This window comes from Miniopterus schreibersii (assembly GCF_964146895.1).
Source record: "Miniopterus schreibersii genome assembly, chromosome: 5".
Taxonomy (NCBI): Eukaryota; Metazoa; Chordata; class Mammalia; order Chiroptera; family Miniopteridae; genus Miniopterus; species Miniopterus schreibersii.
In genome coordinates, this window is record NC_138106.1 from 55,618,761 (window position 1) to 55,635,835 (window position 17,075).

Sequence of the window (17,075 nt, forward strand, 5' to 3'; positions counted from 1 at the left end):
TGGGTGTAATAATTATTTTATTTATAAATTTCCACCAACTCTCACCAGTCATATTAGTCTGCACATCACAGATGGGTTATATAATAGTATTATCTTATGTTCATCTGTATAAAAGTTAGGGGAAAGAAGAATCGACCGCATGAAAATGACACCTTAAGGCTCACATTCACAGTGTCCTGCTCTGTAAACACACTGGCCTATTAGCTAAAGTTAACTCTTGCCCCATCACTATCCAGCTGCATGACTGTGGGCAAGTCACTTGTTTTCTCATTTTTTAATTATCACCTGACTTCTCTACCTCAGAGTCAACTGGCTGCATGCAAAAATGTTGAAAAATACCATGCAATTGAAATGTGAAATATTATTACTATAAAGTGGTTTATTTAATATTGGCCTTCCTCTTTTTAAAGTAATACTATTCATATTTCAGTAAAAGTCATTTGTTTGCAAAGTGACCCTTTCAAAAAGAATTTTTAGGCATTAGTCTTAGTGACAATCTGGTATGATTCTGAGGCCGGTGTCTCAACTCTTAGGAACTGGATATGATATACAATTACCTTAAGTTCTGATTAATAGCTAATAAAATGAAATAGCTTATTCTTAGTTCTCTAAAATATAATAATACAAAAATAATAAGGTCAGTCTGAGAAGGAAAAAACCCACCATAGCTTAAGTGCTGTAAAATACAAGTGATAACTGGTAACTGGGAACCAATTTTCACCTAAACTGAAGCTTATTTGTGTAGCACATTGAAAGATAATCACTAAAAACCAAATTCTCTATGAATTCCTAAAAATTAAAATTCTGAGATTTCGTTTCTGAAAAATTGCTTCTTCGGTAAAATATTTAGCATAGGATATATTAACCTCAAATCGATGCTGTAGCCAGATGGAACAGTCTTTCAATAAAATTTTTTAGAAAAAGTTATGTTGCTTTTAAATGGCAAAATGTGTATCTCCAGGGCCTTAAAATTCAAGGGGCAACCTGGGTGATGTTTATAATGATTAAAAAAAAGTGAAGACTTTGGCAAACAGAGTAGAACTACATAATTATAAATATTTAGTCAACTGATCTCTATTTGTATATTTACGGGATACAGCTACCGTGATTATTACAAGGTTTTTGGAATCTTGGACAACAAGGAAAATAATTTATGAATATAGCTTGTTGATTTATCAAGTTCCTTAGACCTTTTTAGCCTTTGAGTACTCTGAGCCTTGGGTAGAACTGTTTAGGGAGTAGTTGGATATATGCACAGAGCATTTTGCTCTGGAAATGTTCTTGGTTTATCGAAGTGAAAAGATGAAAATTACACATGCTGAAAATGTGAAAGAAAACAAGGTTGTGAGACCTGCCAACTATTTGGGTACCTATTAGAAAGTATCTTCATCTGACTCGATGGCATTCTTGGGCTTGGTAAGTCTTTCCAGTTCCTCTCCATCCTAAAGCAAAAATGAAATCAGTAATTAATTAAAACAAAATAGAAATGTAATGTTTTAATGATTATGAAATAGAAAGCTCACTAACAAATCATGGATTTTATTTCATTAAACTATAGACGTAATCTGGTCAATTGAAATTAAATAAATACTGAAGTTTCTGGAAACTTAATTTTAGATGTATAATGAGATCATGAAAAACTGAACTAAAACTCAGTACTTGAATTTCAAAGTTAACATGAACAAAGTAAGGAGTACCCTCTGCTGGTCTTGAAGGGAAATGACTAAAGATTAGAGAAAGGAACTAGGCCTTATTACCTAAATTGATATTCTTTTACCTAAAAAGTAGAGCAAGCAGTATTATCAGACCACTGGAAAAGAACACAGGACTTTTGAATCTATACTCTGGCTGAGATCATGGCATTTGGGACTCAAGATTCTAATTTTTTCATCTGAATAATCTCTTGTATCACCATTTCAGAGACAATACTGAGGAAAGCTCCAGCATGAACTCTAATAAGAAAGAGATCAATTTTTTCACAGAATAAAATTTTCATTGTGTAAAATATTTCATATTTAGTGTTCATGAAAATTGTAAATTTAAAGTTAGGGAAGTCTATTTCATCTTTTATTTATAACAAATATTTAACTTCTCGCGTTTCCAAAAGATTATTAATTTGCTAATAACATGACTGACAGACTCTCCTAAAACAATAAGCAACTGGCAGAATGATCCTTATTCAAAATAACTGCAACAGTATTTTTCTAGAAAATATTTTTCTCTTCTAAGATGCTTTTGACAACCACCGCTTTGGTGAGATGAACAATGCCTGTCCATCTGGTGTACTGTGACTACAGGGAAAATTAAGGAGCCAGTATTTTTCCATGTATGTTTAGTAAGACTTACTAATGTTGAAAATCAAATTTTCTTATGAATGAGGCTTATTTCCCCAACAGTGGTGGAATAGAAAGAGTAATGAGGTAGGAGTCAGACCTCATGGGTATAGTACCAGTTCTTAGCCTCTCTGAGTCTGTTTCTTTACTTGTAAAACTAGGGAGACTGGACAAGATAATCTGTGAGGCATCTTCCAGTTCTGTGACTCTATAATACTCTGATATAACTAGCACATAAGGTCCTTAAGACTGTGATTTATATTTTCCCCGGAACCCTGATAGCATTATCATGAGCCCTTGCACATAAGAAAACCAATAAGTTTGTTGAATAAATTTTTAAAAGTCAGAGAGATCTGATACATCCTTTGATAAATCAGCACTAATCTATTTTTATTCTTGTGTAAGTATGCTTTGACTGGGGGAAGAACAGGCAAAAAGCAGTATCTTCACAAACTTACCCCACTGGAGCGCTCCCAAAGACGGCCACTTAGATCTCGGATCTTTTCTTGCCTAGGTCCATATTCCAGATCTCGGGACTTGCTGGCATTATAAATAAATATGGCAAGAAGAACAGATGGGGCTTCTAAGAAAAACTCCAGGGAGGGCCTGAAGTCAAAGACCAGGACAGACACTGTTGTGATGATGACAGTGGTAACCTGGGCCATCAAGACATGGAACATGTTATCCAAATACTTCAGAATGAAAGCCACCGAGAGGCCCTGGAATGCATTTACAAAAATAAGGGCTATTGAAAATGCATTATGGCCATAAAAAAACCCACAGTTCTTAATCTGAACACGGTTACCACTCTGAAGGCCCAGGGTCAGCCCATTAAAAAGAACGCCAAAGAAATAGAGCTTGCTGTTCTGTATGAAGATGTTTTCAGCGAGCTGGTTCCCCTCCTTCAATATCTTTTCATTATAGATATTGGCCATCGAAGAAGTAAAACACTGGACTATAATAAGAACATGGCCCAAGCCAAGATGGATGTGACTGAACACCCTGACCGTGGCATTCCACCTAGAGTCAGAAAAAGTCCACTCCTTTGTTGTGCAATTGTCCTTTCTGAGACACTCACTTCTGAAAACAAGGCAAGAATTGGATGGGCTGAAGAAAGCGTCGTGGTGGAATCCATGCCCTGCTAGGTTACGCTGTGATGTTTTGGTCCCAGCAGTGAGGGCCACAATAGAGAAAAACAGAATCAGAAGGGAAGCCCACTGTATCCAGTTTAGATGCCTCCTGTTCAAAGATGAAAAACAAGATTTTACTATTGGGTTTTTCCCTTCCCGTATCAACTGTTTCTGCTGAAAACTCAGACACTTGAGTACTTGGTCAAATAAACTGTACCCAGTTTTTGGCAGGATCCCCCACAATTCAAGTTAGTGTCTCCACTTCTTAAAATCGAGATTTTTGTTCACTCATAATAAATGTCCCTTAAGACCACTCAGTCACTTCACCTATTTACGTTTCCTTTGAGCCTACAGGCTTAACTAAACTTCCTTTCTACCTCCAGAGCTGATCTTGGACCTTTGGAAGAAAAACTTTCTTACTATAAAGCAAATTATAGAAGAGATTCTCAATCTGGTTTTCATGAACCAGAATGTGATGAACTTCACATACGTGAATCCTTGCAGTGCATGACACATCTATCCAGGTGAATTCTCAGCCCTCCCCCAACCTGGAGACCCTTCAAAGCTGTCAAGTTTCAAAGGTATTCACAGCCCCAAAAAGATTTATGGAAGTTGACTCCCAGATCCATGATCTAATCATACTTATAGCAAACTAATTGATAAGGCAAGGCAAGTATGTTTTTAGTATTTAATTTTTTAAAGTCTTAACAGTGCTTTATTTATTTTGCCTAACAACAAACTTGTGGGACATAGAAGATATACATTATTATTATCCTGTTTTGTGAATTCATTCAGTTTAACAGATGTAAGCAGCTTCGATATGCCTGGTATCCTGGGAAGATAAAGACTTGATGTCCATCCTCGAGGAATTTACACTTTAATAGGGAGAGAGCCATGAAACTAAATGACAATATGTGTGACAAGTGGTACACAGAACTGGGGTACAGTGAAGAAGGAACATTTGAGCCTGTAAGGGAGTCAGGTATTGCTTCAAAGAAATGATCCTTGAGTGGAAAGATGAAAAATAACTTGTTTGCCATGTGAAAAGGGAGTTGGTGATATATCCAGGCAGAGGGATGAGTCTATGCAAAGGCAACAAGAATGTACAGTGTTAAGAGGAATAGCTGACTCAGGTTGGGGTTGACAGGGAGGCTCTGGGAGGCAGATCTTCAAGTTTGAAGATGGATTAGTCAGATGAATAAAGGAACACCAGCATGGGGGAAAGAGAATAGCAAAAGCAAAGACAGAAGTGTAAAGTAACAGGTAAGAACTAGGAGTTATAAGAATTTAGGAGCATTATTGAGCACAGACCATGGGTCAAGCAATTAATGTTCTACAGGAGGAAACGATGTTCTGAGGGGTTAACTGACCTCTTTAAAGTCATGTATTTATGAAAGGGCAAGGAAGGGATCTGAGCCATGTTTTTCTATGTCTTCCTTCTGGACCAATGCATCTCTTAAGCATAGTAATTCAGAGTTCTCAAGATGTATATACGTCCAATTTCACCAATGCTTCCATAGAGCTTCATGCTATAAAACTGTTAAATGCACAGACCAGCCTGGACAGCAGCACACCTGTGCACACGATCATGCCTTCTCACGCATACAGTGATGAGGCTAGTGTAGCCCTATGCCATGAGGCTAGAAACTGTGAACTAGCCACATACATTTCTGAGGATGCAGCTGGTATGCTTTAAATGGAAACAGAAAATAAAGGACAAAAAGTGGGTGCCCAATTTATAAAAATCATTATAACCAATCTGTATGTCAAATCAAATGAGGCAGGGACTGGATGAAAGAAGGTGAAGAGATTAGCCAAAGAACATATATGCATAACCCATAGACACCGACAACAGTGTGGTGATGGCCAAAGGAAAGGGGGGCAGGGGCTGTGTGGAGATGGGCGGGGGGGGGGGGGGAGATGGGGACATCTGTGATGGTGTCAATAATAAAAATAAAGTTAAAAAAAAAGAGAGGAAAAAAAGACAAATGAGGCAATGATCTACAGTTCCTTTAGACGCTTTCAATTCTGATAGCTATGGATTTTCCACTAATACTGACTTTGAGAAAAAGAGAATCTAAGGAAATAAAGCCTTAAACAAGCTAAACAGTACTTACTGCAAATAATTACTCATTCAAGGTTATTTTCTTAGGAAGATAAAAATGATTAAGGATCAGGCTGAAAATAGATTTTCAGCAAAGACAATAAAGTTTAATAAATTATCCTGTAAAGTCAGCTGAAAATCTGCCCTCTTACAAATGATGACCGATTGTGCATAGAATAGTTTGCTCCTCAGCTTAGTGGGTGCACAGTAAAGACTCAAACTCTGCACTGTCCCAGTAAAACATTCAGATTGACGCTCAGAGTTGAACACTTGCAGCCAGAATGCTGCTCTGAGGGCCTCTGCTCCCAAGTGAACTGTTTGCTCACAATCTCTGTTTCTTAATGTATTTTTTGCCCGGTGACCTCATTATTGTAATGATATATTTTAATGATTACATAAATGATGAATTATGAGTAAAGAAAAGAACTGCTGTCTTTACGAAAACTAAGTTGAATGCTTTAGGAAAATTAGTTAAAAGGAAATCACAAGATAAAAAACTGCCTGCAATTTAGGTATAGCTGAGCTTATTTTATGATTAGGGAATGAATAATAAAAATCTAGAAGAATCTACTTTAAAAGTACTTTTAAGGACTTGCTCTACTTTAAGAAACTAAAACCAGAAATTATGATGTGCAATGCATGTAGGTTCAAGGAAGAAAGAAGGCAAAGAACTCCAATTAGCAAACCCTACACATACTCAAAGACCTTAGCTTTTCATCAAAAGAATAGACATTTACATACCTTAAGTTAAATTGTTTAAAGTATTTTTTTTTTGTAATTCCCTACTTCGAGTTGCCTCTCAACTAACTGAGGGGAAACTCAATTAGGTCTAAATTGTGTCAGATAGGGCATCGGGACCATATCTGGTGGTAGCAAACCAAGGCAGAGCATGAAAACAAAGTGGAAAGATTTACATAAGAGTTTTTACAAAAAACTGTATATAACATATTTCTTAGTAGCAAAAGAGAGTAACCAGGGGCAGATTTATAATGAGAAATTATAAAAAGATTTATCAAGTGAGTGATTTTGGAGAAATGCTTGCCTACTGAGTTGCATTTTTATTTTTCTGCTGGTTCAGAAAGTAAACTTTACCATAACTTTCAAGACACCCATCATGTTTCAAAATGTTTTTTAGTAATTTTTTTCCATAGCTTCTCTTTGAAGAAATCAGAGAAACATACACATTCTTTAGGTGAAAACAAGTATCAGTCTTAGTTATCTTTTCCCTCCCTCCCCCAAATTTCAATGTTCATGTTGAAATTATTTACAAAAGCTTAAACAAACAAGATTATACAACTCTGCCAAGCTTTAAGAGCAAACCAGTAAGGCTCTGAGGCCTACCACCAGTTTCTACTTTGAACCAATGTCTATATTTCAAAGAACAAATCTATATATTCACTGGGGTTTTTCTAGAAGATAGTAAGACATTTGGATGTTGATTTTTCCTTCTCCCACTTCTGAATTCTTCCAAATAATTCTTGCATTAGTCACCACTCTTATTTTTTCCTACCTGTGTAGCCTTATATTCTTTATCTGTATGGAAAGGGTATTTGATGACTCTGCTAGAGTGAAGAGCTATAATATTCTAAATGAAATGAGTCATTTATGACAAATTAAAAATATGTGACAGAACTCAAGCTGCTACTCTTAAGTCAAAATTTTATTGCCCAGGGCAAAAGACCATCAAATGATTCACAGAGTAGATTAAACAGGAAATAACACACAGACAAGCGTACACCACCAACAACAAACTATCAAAACAGAACAAAATTAAGTTGATATTAAAATGTAACAATAGGAAATACTTAAAAGGTATTCTCATAAAAGACAATATTAGATTTACTATTATACTGTAGCTGTACTATTCAGAGTAGCTGGGAATTAGTGCTTGTGGAAATAATAAAAATGGAGTTATTTTTATTGTTTCTTTAATATAAATAATTTACAAGGAATCAAAACAGAGATATTAACCACAAAGCAAACGCATGTCTAAGAATCAATATCACCGCTCTGAATATCAAGAGGTAAAATATGTGAAAAAAATATTTTAAACTTTAGTTTATAACAATGTTAATTTTTATTAAAACTAGCAGTAACACAAATAATATTGTAATTAATAGTATTAAAAGCAAATATTTAAAGTTTCCAGTATAGATCTGGATTTGGTTACATTTAGAATTAACTTTGTTAATATAAAATGTTAAATGCTTAAAAATTAACAGGCCCATCTTTGCCCATGGTGGTGCCGCCATGCTCTCTGCCAGAAAAGGGGCAGCTCATTTCAAGTTGGTCCCTCTGTCCCCAGCCTTGTCCACCCCAGACACTCTCTCCTCTACAGTCAAAGGGAGTCACTCAATCACTGCAAAATGCAGTGGTTCTGGGCTCCAAGCACAGGCGCAGCTTGAGATCAATCAATCTATGGATGAATGGGGACAATGACTATATCTGCCACATGGGGTCAATGTAGGATTACGTCAAAATAGGGTGGAAAGGCCCTCAATGCAGTCCTTGGCCCTGAGTCCTTAATGTTTTCTCATCACTGCCTGGCTGAGAACCTCCCTGGCCCCATTGCCTACAGGACAGTTGAATCGGCTTTGGGCAAGTAGGGTCTAAGTGGCCCCTCATCTTGGCTGCAGAGCCATGGCTCATGCCCTAGAATCAAACTACTGGCCAATTTCAAGTTAGGCAATACATACTTTATATCTTCTCTTTGATAAATTTAGTTTTAAATTGATGTAATTTTGACACAATACAGTGACATAATACATATTATGTATTATATAATAACAAGTATAATACCATGTGTGCTCATAAACTATCATTTCAGAGGGAAAAAAATTTCATTTTAAAAGAACATGTTTTTGAGAACTTTGCTCCCTTATTATATAGTGAACCTTTTATTATGTGTCAGAGATAACTTTTTTCCCTCTATGGAAGTGCATCTCTAATTTTATCACAGGAATCAACATAAAATATTATTGCTTATATATATTTTCTCAGAAGCCAACTTTTTATCCTACAAAGTGACTTTCATGCTGATCCATTTTTGGAATTGCATTCTTCAATATGCTAGTTGAATTATTTTCACAATTATAAATAAAATGAAAAAAATTTGTAAAATAAGGTGCAAAAGCAAACTTCGGTGTACTGTAACATTTAAATTGGATGACACGAAATGTTCTTTTTTTCTATCTTACATTAACCACTAAATTGAATGTTTCCTCAGGATAAAAGAAAATCTTTTAGGAATTCCATGTAATTTATGTACTGAAGGCATCATGGAGTCAACAAATACTTATTGAGTACCTATATACCAAGCCATTCATTGTTCTGTACATATAAAGTAGAAGCTATGACATGGGACATTGAAAAAAAAAAAAAAAACCACAAGAAATTAAAAAGGGAAAGTGAATGCAAAATTATAAAAGAAAACCAATCACAACAAATATAACAAGAAGTTAATTTTATTTTTATCATCATTAAATAACAAATCAAACTGAAGTGTGCAGATCCTGTTTTAACTTAGAATGTTCTGACCTTTGCTTTGCAGCAGAGTCTATTTAGTTAAACATGTTTATTTTATTCAAAGGTCTTCCTGGAGATACGAAAAACTGGTGATAGAATTTTGAAGTCTAAAAATCTATCATTTTTATTAATTGTAATGTGACTCGATTCCTCATGCAAATACTCTGCCAGTTAGAACTTAAATCATGTACTCATCTCACGCAGTTTAACTAACAATTTGCCACTCTTTATCATCGCCAAACTCCAAATAAAAAATGTGTATTCATTTTAGGAACATTTTGTTTCCTATTACTGTAATAGATTCTTCAAACAAACACACACACAAACAAAAACATCTCATGAATTCTTTGCTGAAAATCTGGCACTAAAAATTAAAATACTCACACCCCAGTCAATTATTTTGTTGGTTTTTTTTGAGATGCTAAGAAAAAACATCTGAAACATGGAATCACAGAGGACTTAGACAGGCTAGCAGTGCAGCTGCTTTCCAGATGAGTTAAGCAACTTGCCAACACACAAAGCCAATTAGGAATAAAATCCTGGCCATGGGATTTGGAGGGTTCAGTGCTCTGGGTATATCACCTGAAACAAGGTTGTGCCGTTTTAAAGTACCACATATGCTTTCACAACAAGATACTTACTTCAGTACTATCCTGAATAGAAGAGCTGTTGTTATAATGCTAAAATTTGAGAAGATAACAGCCATGGCCTAGAAAGAAAGAAAAGATAGAGTTACAATCCAAATAAAGTACTGACCTTAGAAATCTCCCAGCTTGGTGGTTCACCTGACAAGAAAAGCTTTTTGGTCAAAAACCAGAGGGGTTATTAGGGCAGCTATTTCACTAGAGGATTAAATTCCATTTTTATTGCTTGTTAAATTTATGCAGATATGATCAAATTATTGTGCAGGCTTTCAAAATGTGTTGAAATTCAGCAAATGCCTGTGTAAATAATCTGTATGTGCAGATCTGGAAATACTTATAAACTCTAAAGGTTTAGGTCTGAAATAACAGTTACCAAGGTTCTAAAGCATACTTTTTCAAGCTTTCAAAGTGCTTTATAGACCTTTAATACTGTTTCTATGGGTGAGGAGAAGGCAGGTTCTTTTAGGCCCATTTATACATTAAGATAATTGAGATACAGGTTTTTAAGTATCCTTACTGTTGTAGGAACTGAATCAATGTTCCTGGTTGAACTGTAGTGACTCAATACCAGTGATTCACTACCAAACTCATATTTAACAGTCCTTTGGATTTATTCACATTGTTCTAAAAACTTAAAAATGTGTTAGCCAAATTTTATGAAGGTCTGTTTTTGTAAATTCAGTCATATTTCACATGTGAAACTGTGAATCTGAACATGTATACATTTTCACCTAGAAAGTATGGAATTTCATCATTGCCCCTCATAATTGGATCTAACAATATTAATCATTTTTAAAAACAAATCCTCCTTCCTGTCACTTTAAAATGACTGAACCCCAAAGAGTATCAATAATCTTATACAACCAGCACATATGGCTAATATGCAGCTGAATTAAAGAAATAAGAGTAAATCCAACAACAATTTTCAAAAATTCCAAGGACACAACATTTTCTTTTGAATTTTTATGGGTACTATTTTCAGGTTTTCTCTGTCCTTCTCCATAGGTGAATGCTTGTGAACCACTAGTTAGAAGAGTAGAGGAGATGAGGAATGTGGGTGGTAGGGTGCGGAAGTGGTGGCTCTGACCAGTCACAGTAAGCGCAGTGTAAATGCACTAACCAAGCATCCTGGCTGGCTGATGGATTCTGAAAACTCTTTCTATGCAATAGTATAGAATAATCAAAACACCAGAGCTCTCTGCCCCCAAACTTCTACATATCTCTATTTAATTCTTTCCCATTAGACTTGGGCACAGCAATACACACAATAGGTCATGTGATTTATTTTGTAGTATTTGTGGTTGTACACAATCAGGAAGGAAGAGCAAAGCAGTAAGTTGGAAGAAAAGCAGAAATTGTAATCTTAGTTTGGTACTGAGGATGTAGGAATGGGATAATTTAGGTCCTAATCTATTGGATACCAATAAAATACAACAAATATATACTTATTGAATGTGAATAATTATGTCACTGGGTACAAGAATTCTCAGATCTGAAAGAGTGGAAGCAAGAATTTAGGAGAGGACACATTTTAGATGAACGGGCACTTACTAATAACATGGGTCACAGAGATGAAAGGAACTTCAGGTGATCTCCCAGCACAGGCCCCTGCCTTTGATGTGGTGTGGTAATTCTTTTTTACAGAAGGGCAATTGACATAGTAGTTGGGGCTTGCCCAGTTACACAGCTTCTAAATTGTGGAAAGGAATCAAACTCCTGTTTTCTACTACAGTGCTCTGTTGGTCCCTCCTTTTCATCCTACTCGCAAACTAATTTGGCTATATTTAAGAGGCTATATTTATTTATGATAGAAATGCTTGAATTTATCCTTTAAAACTTGTAACACATTTTGGCAACAATGGCAACAGAAATCTTCATTTTATAAAACATTAGGGGAAAATACACACATGGCTCAAACTGAGTAATAGGTAAGAACAGAAGACCAAATTTTAATTCTGATTACTAATGGTTCTCTAAATTGGCCTGGAGAATGCCAAGAGAGATAAGAAATATTCCTAGTATTATCAGTTATAGGTAGTGTTTAGAGTTGAGAGGATACAATCTCTACCTTTAAAGTACTTACTGGTTAAATGACAGGACTAACAACAAGAAAATCGTACAAAAAGAATACATATAAACTACATTAAAGCAGGTGTAAGAAAGAGCAGTGCACTGAGTGTATAATTTTCTGAGTTAAGTCTCCTTGGAGGACCTGGATGTTGAGATATTAGAGGCTGGTGATCATAGAATGCCTCAGAAAACAGGCAGATTGGTTAAGGTTACACAAAGAGAGATGGATCCAGATTCAGTGGCCAGGGAGCAACTCCCACAAAATATTCAGCACAGTTTAATACAGCAAACTTTTAAATGAGAGAATCTGGCAAGCAGATCGGTAAGTAAGTACTCAGATGATTCTGGTCAAGCCTCAGGAAGGCCAGGGAGGGCAATGAGAAACTAACAATGCCAAGGAAAATTTAAAAAATAAATTTAAAAAATTAGTCCTGAAATTCATTTCTCTGTGTTTTCCCAAAGCTATTTTCTTTGTCATATTTACTTACGGGTTGAAGATAGGAAAGGACATAGAAGACAATCAAATTATCCAGGAAATAAAGAAAGGCTGGAACAGACCACTTCATGAAATTAAAGAATTCCCTCCAGGAAGCACATTTCAAGTTTCTACTTTGATGATTTTCTAAAGAAAGAAATACAGCAACAAATAAATGATCTTGGAGAGAATGCACATATTTTTATAGATAGTAAATTGTATTTGACGTTTGACACAATTCTTTAAAAAACATTTCATGAACTTGCTTTCATAAGTGACTATAAGCCTTAAGAAATCAAAGACAATGTGGAATTTCATTACGTATTGTCTTTCGGCACCCCACCACTGTGCCTCATCACTGACAATTAGCAACACTTTAGGATTACTGATTCTCCTAATTCCTGTTAACCTGACATAGAACTATCACTTAAGGCAATTGAGGATATACTTATGTTTCTCTTAGTTCTCTGAGAGCATAAAACCAAGAGAGAGATCAACAAATTAAAATAAGTAGGAAAAAAAAATCAAGTGTTCATGCTGGTATTCCCCAGCCCACTCCCTGGGAGTGAGGGATCAGGAAAGGGAGATACTAGGTGAAAATTTATATCTAGGGAAGTAGAGAAAATTAACTTTTTAACTTTTACTAATCCTAGTATGAGCTACTGTCCCATTTCCAGATTTTCAAAAACTAAGGAAGGTACTATAACAGAGAGAATGTAAAATAAAATGAAAAGATAGAAAATTTAAGTTTAAGCCCTGTGAATAATGCATGAATTTCAAGAGATTAAGAAATGTATTTCACTAACTGGAAACTTTGCACAGATTGAAACCCTTGAGTGTGACAAGACACCTTCTTGTACAAGCCCTTGAATAAATTCTGTTTACCTCTTTTGGGAAGGCAGATCAAAGTAGTAGAGAGAAAAGGCTCAATAATTGGGAAATGTACAAGAAGAATTAATACATATTAAGAGCCACAAAAGGCTAGATACTTCAGATTTGAGGAAGGATTAACAGCCTTATTTGATAGATGATGAAACCAGAGCTCAGAAAAATTAAAGTAATCTGCTCCAAAATACAGTTTCCCTGACTCCAATTTGCTCTACTGCCTCCAGTGAAGGAATCAGTGACTGCTTTGCAATGTGCTACATACTAAGTCAGATAGGAGTAATTTAAAAAATCTTGAACTTAAGTAATAACTAACTCAATGTATGACCCATTACAAGAACAAGCTACAAGGTGGAGCAATGGACAGGACACTAGAAAACATGGGTTGGAGTCCCGGCTTTGCCCTCTGCTACCCAGAACTGCATAAGACTTTCTCTTTGAGCCCATTTCTCTACCTGCAAAATATGGATAATCATACTTATGCTTGTATTTTAGCATCCTCATATATAAACTTAATGGGCTAAATGCTATAAAATGTTCCAGCCAGTTCTAAAATTTTTTGCTTTTGTGATTTTCAATACATATATAGCAATGTTTCAAGACTTACCTTTTTTTATAACCCAGAATGATACAAGCACACAGAACACCAGCTTCACTAGTTCTGAGCACACATTCACAGTAGTTGGAAGATAATCATATTTGTTCTCTGAAATGTAACAGAAATTTTTTTAATTGTTCCATACAATGCTTACATAATTGTATAATAATTTAGTTAATAATTTAGAGTTGTTTTTAAACTTAAAAGCTGGATTTTAATACTGTTTATATTAAACATCCAATTGCTTTGCTTTTTTGGATTTTTAAATCAATTCACCTACTGTTTTATCTGTCCCTACCCTACTCAGCATTTTATTATCCTTGAATTTGATATATATGCCTCTCATGTTTTTATCCAAGTTGCTGATAAATATGTTGAGGAGGCTAGGGCTATGGGCAATAAAAGCTTTGTGGAATGGCATTAGAGACTGCCTTCTAAATTGACCATTAATCAATATTCAGGGCCTGACTCCTCAAACAGCTATGAATTTACCTGGCTGAATTATTATCCGGCTCATGGTGCCTCTTGTGGGACTTGTTAGCCTTGTACCCAGCTCAAGGTATACTCTGTGATACTGCCTTAACCAAGAGTTTTCCTTTCTGTTTTAAATCATGGCACACATAGACAGTATTTGTTTGGCACTCTGGAACAAATGGTACATTGGGGTAAAAGAAGGAAGCTATTTGAGGCAAGAGTCAACTGGTACAGGGTGCTGGCTACTCTGCTGAAAGAAAATACTCTGACACATCCAAGAACCCATTGAGGCACTGAATTTACAAGTCAATCTAATTAGGAAATGAAGTTTAGTTAACACATGCCTTGGTCTTAGCTGTTACCTATGTCTTTTCCAAATGCTTACAAACAATTTGCTCTATAATTTTGCCAAACGACAAACAGATTAGGTTCTATTTTCAGGAATGCATTTTTCCCCCTTTTGAAAACATCTTGTTTCCCTTGGTCATCATATTAAAAACCCAAACTGCCAAGTACAGAAGAAAAACACCAACTTGACATTCTTTTTCCCCCAAACACCCTGTCTTCCTCTTTTCTGTGGTTTCCCTTGACTTTCTCAACATAAGCACAATTCTTTATTCATCTCTGATCCTGTAGCACCACCTATAAACCTCTTTAACAGTACTTACCACATTGTATTAAAGTTATTTTTTATACATGTATCTTATCTTTAGAATATAAGCTCCTTATGAGAAAAGGACCATGTTAGTCATCTTCATATACCTGGTAGTTTATGGTGTTTTGCACTTAGTAGGCACTTAATAAATGTTAACTTGAATTTCATTATTTGCCTGTTAAATTTTTACATAATTCAAAGCCTAGTTAAAAGATTTCCTCCTCCCTTTTCTGAGCTCAAAGCTAGAGTGAAATCACACTCTATTTTCCTCCAATAACACTTGCATTGATCTCTATAATGATATACACCAGCAAACATGCACACATAAGAATGGGGTGGAGGTACAGGCTTTGGAACACAACTCCTAAACTCTTGTCACTGCTCTTCCATTTTTTTTTTTTTTTTTCAATATATCTTTATTGATTTCAGAGAGAGGAAAGGAGAGGGAGAGAGAGAGAGAGAAACATCAATGATGAGAGAGTCACTGATCGGTTGCCACCTGCACGCCCCCAGCTGGGGATCGAGCCCACAACCTGGGCATGTGCCCCGACCGGGAATTGAACCCCAATCGCCTGAATCTTAGGTTGACGCTCAACTGCTGAGCCATGCCTGGCTGGGCTCTTCAATTCATTCTTGTTTCTATTTTCTTGTAGTTTTCTCATGGTGGATTCCAAACTGTGTCTCAGCATCATGTGGGACCTCCCTCCACTTACCTTTTGCCCACACTCACATACCTTATCTACATTACATCCATCCTCACTGGTTTCCCTTTAGTCCCCCCAAGAACGGGCCATAGCCCCACTATTAACCCATTCTCCCCTTTAAAATCTTCCCTTATCTTCAGGGACTTTGCTCCAATAAGTAATTCCTCTGGCTTCAGTTATCTTCTATCTTTCTATTAACTGGTCTCCTCCCCTTGGCCTATAAATATGTTCAAAGGTCTCTCCTCCAAAAAACAAAACACTGTATAAGCTCCTACCCCTCTAACTACCATAGTTTCTCCTTCTCTCCCTAAAACCATGTCAACATTCATTATCTCCATTTTGCTCACTTCCAATTGGGTCTTGTCCCCAAGCAATCTTATTTCTGATCTCACCACTGCACTCAACCTACCTACTCTTGAGATTACTAAATATCTTCTAATTATTAATTCCAAAGGGCATGTTTCAATCTTTATCTTATTATGATGTTGCAATTCCCTGCCTTCAAACTTGTTCCTTTCCATCTATGAGTCATGTGCATTTAGTTCTCGCTAACAATTCCTTCTTAACATCCTTCTGAGTGTCAGCATGCTGGTTAAATGTTGGCATTCCTCAGGGTTCTGTCCTTGGCTCTATTTTCTCATTTTGCATGCTTACCCTTAATGAGCCCTCTGCTTCTAGGGTTTTAAATATAATAGTAATGTCTCCAAAGCTGTATTCTGGAACATTTAATGCTCACTAAACATATGCATATGAATAACTACTTTGTATTTATTCATTAATTGGTATTTCCTTCACATGTGTGATGTGCTAGACACTACAGGATATTGCAATGAACAAGTACACAGTTACCAACCTCAAGGAAGGTACATAGCTAAAACTCTGTAATCTCTCTGAACTCTGTCCAACCTGTTCTTCCTCCTAAGAGTCTTCACCTCAACTGAGAACACCACTGATCCACTTAGCACTCCAAACAGAAAACTTGGAGCTATCCAGCATTTCATTTCCTTTAATCTCCACATTCAATATATTCTCCAAATCCATCTTTTCTATGTTTAGAATATTTCTTGAATCTATTTTCTTTTCTGTTCCTACTTCCAAAGCCTTGGTTAGTCTCTATCATCTGTGGCTTGAATTTGCCATAACCCCGTAACTGGCCACCCGCTTCCAGTCTCTTCCTCTTTCATCCATCCTCCATCCAGCTTAAGTCTTTTTCATTTTCCCCTTCTGTTTATAATCCTTCAAGTACTCCCTATTCCCCAGACTCTAAGGTTTAGAGAATCAAGTCCCAGACCCTAAGCATGGCATATGAAGTCCTTAACTACCTGATCACTGCTTCTCTCTCTGGCCAAGCATTCCTTTTCACTCTCCTCTGAGTCCTTAAAATTTTTGCTCAGTAATTCTGAACTACATGTTCTCACAACCGATCCTGCTTTTATATGCATCTGTTTGTTTTTACAGGCTGTTGACTCTGTTTTGAA

At 36.1% G+C, this 17,075-nt stretch overlaps 1 protein-coding gene across 2 annotated transcripts in view; it reads right to left on the reverse strand.

Moving 5' to 3' along the window:
* The window catches only part of SLC35A5 (solute carrier family 35 member A5), a 19,641-nt gene continuing 2,566 nt past the window's right edge, over positions 1-17,075 (reverse strand). Inside the window, exons 3-7 of one of the 2 annotated variants that reach the window (XM_081139017.1) lie at positions 13,774-13,872; positions 12,295-12,428; positions 9,734-9,801; positions 2,792-3,572; positions 1-1,442 (exon numbers count right to left, since the gene is read on the reverse strand). In XM_081139017.1, the coding sequence (XP_080995143.1) occupies positions 1,374-1,442; positions 2,792-3,572; positions 9,734-9,801; positions 12,295-12,428; positions 13,774-13,872 (1,151 nt within the window). In that variant the 3' untranslated portion in view covers positions 1-1,373. The remainder of the gene's footprint in view (positions 1,443-2,791; positions 3,573-9,733; positions 9,802-12,294; positions 12,429-13,773; positions 13,873-17,075) is intronic. The other variant, XM_081139018.1, reaches the window with a different exon arrangement.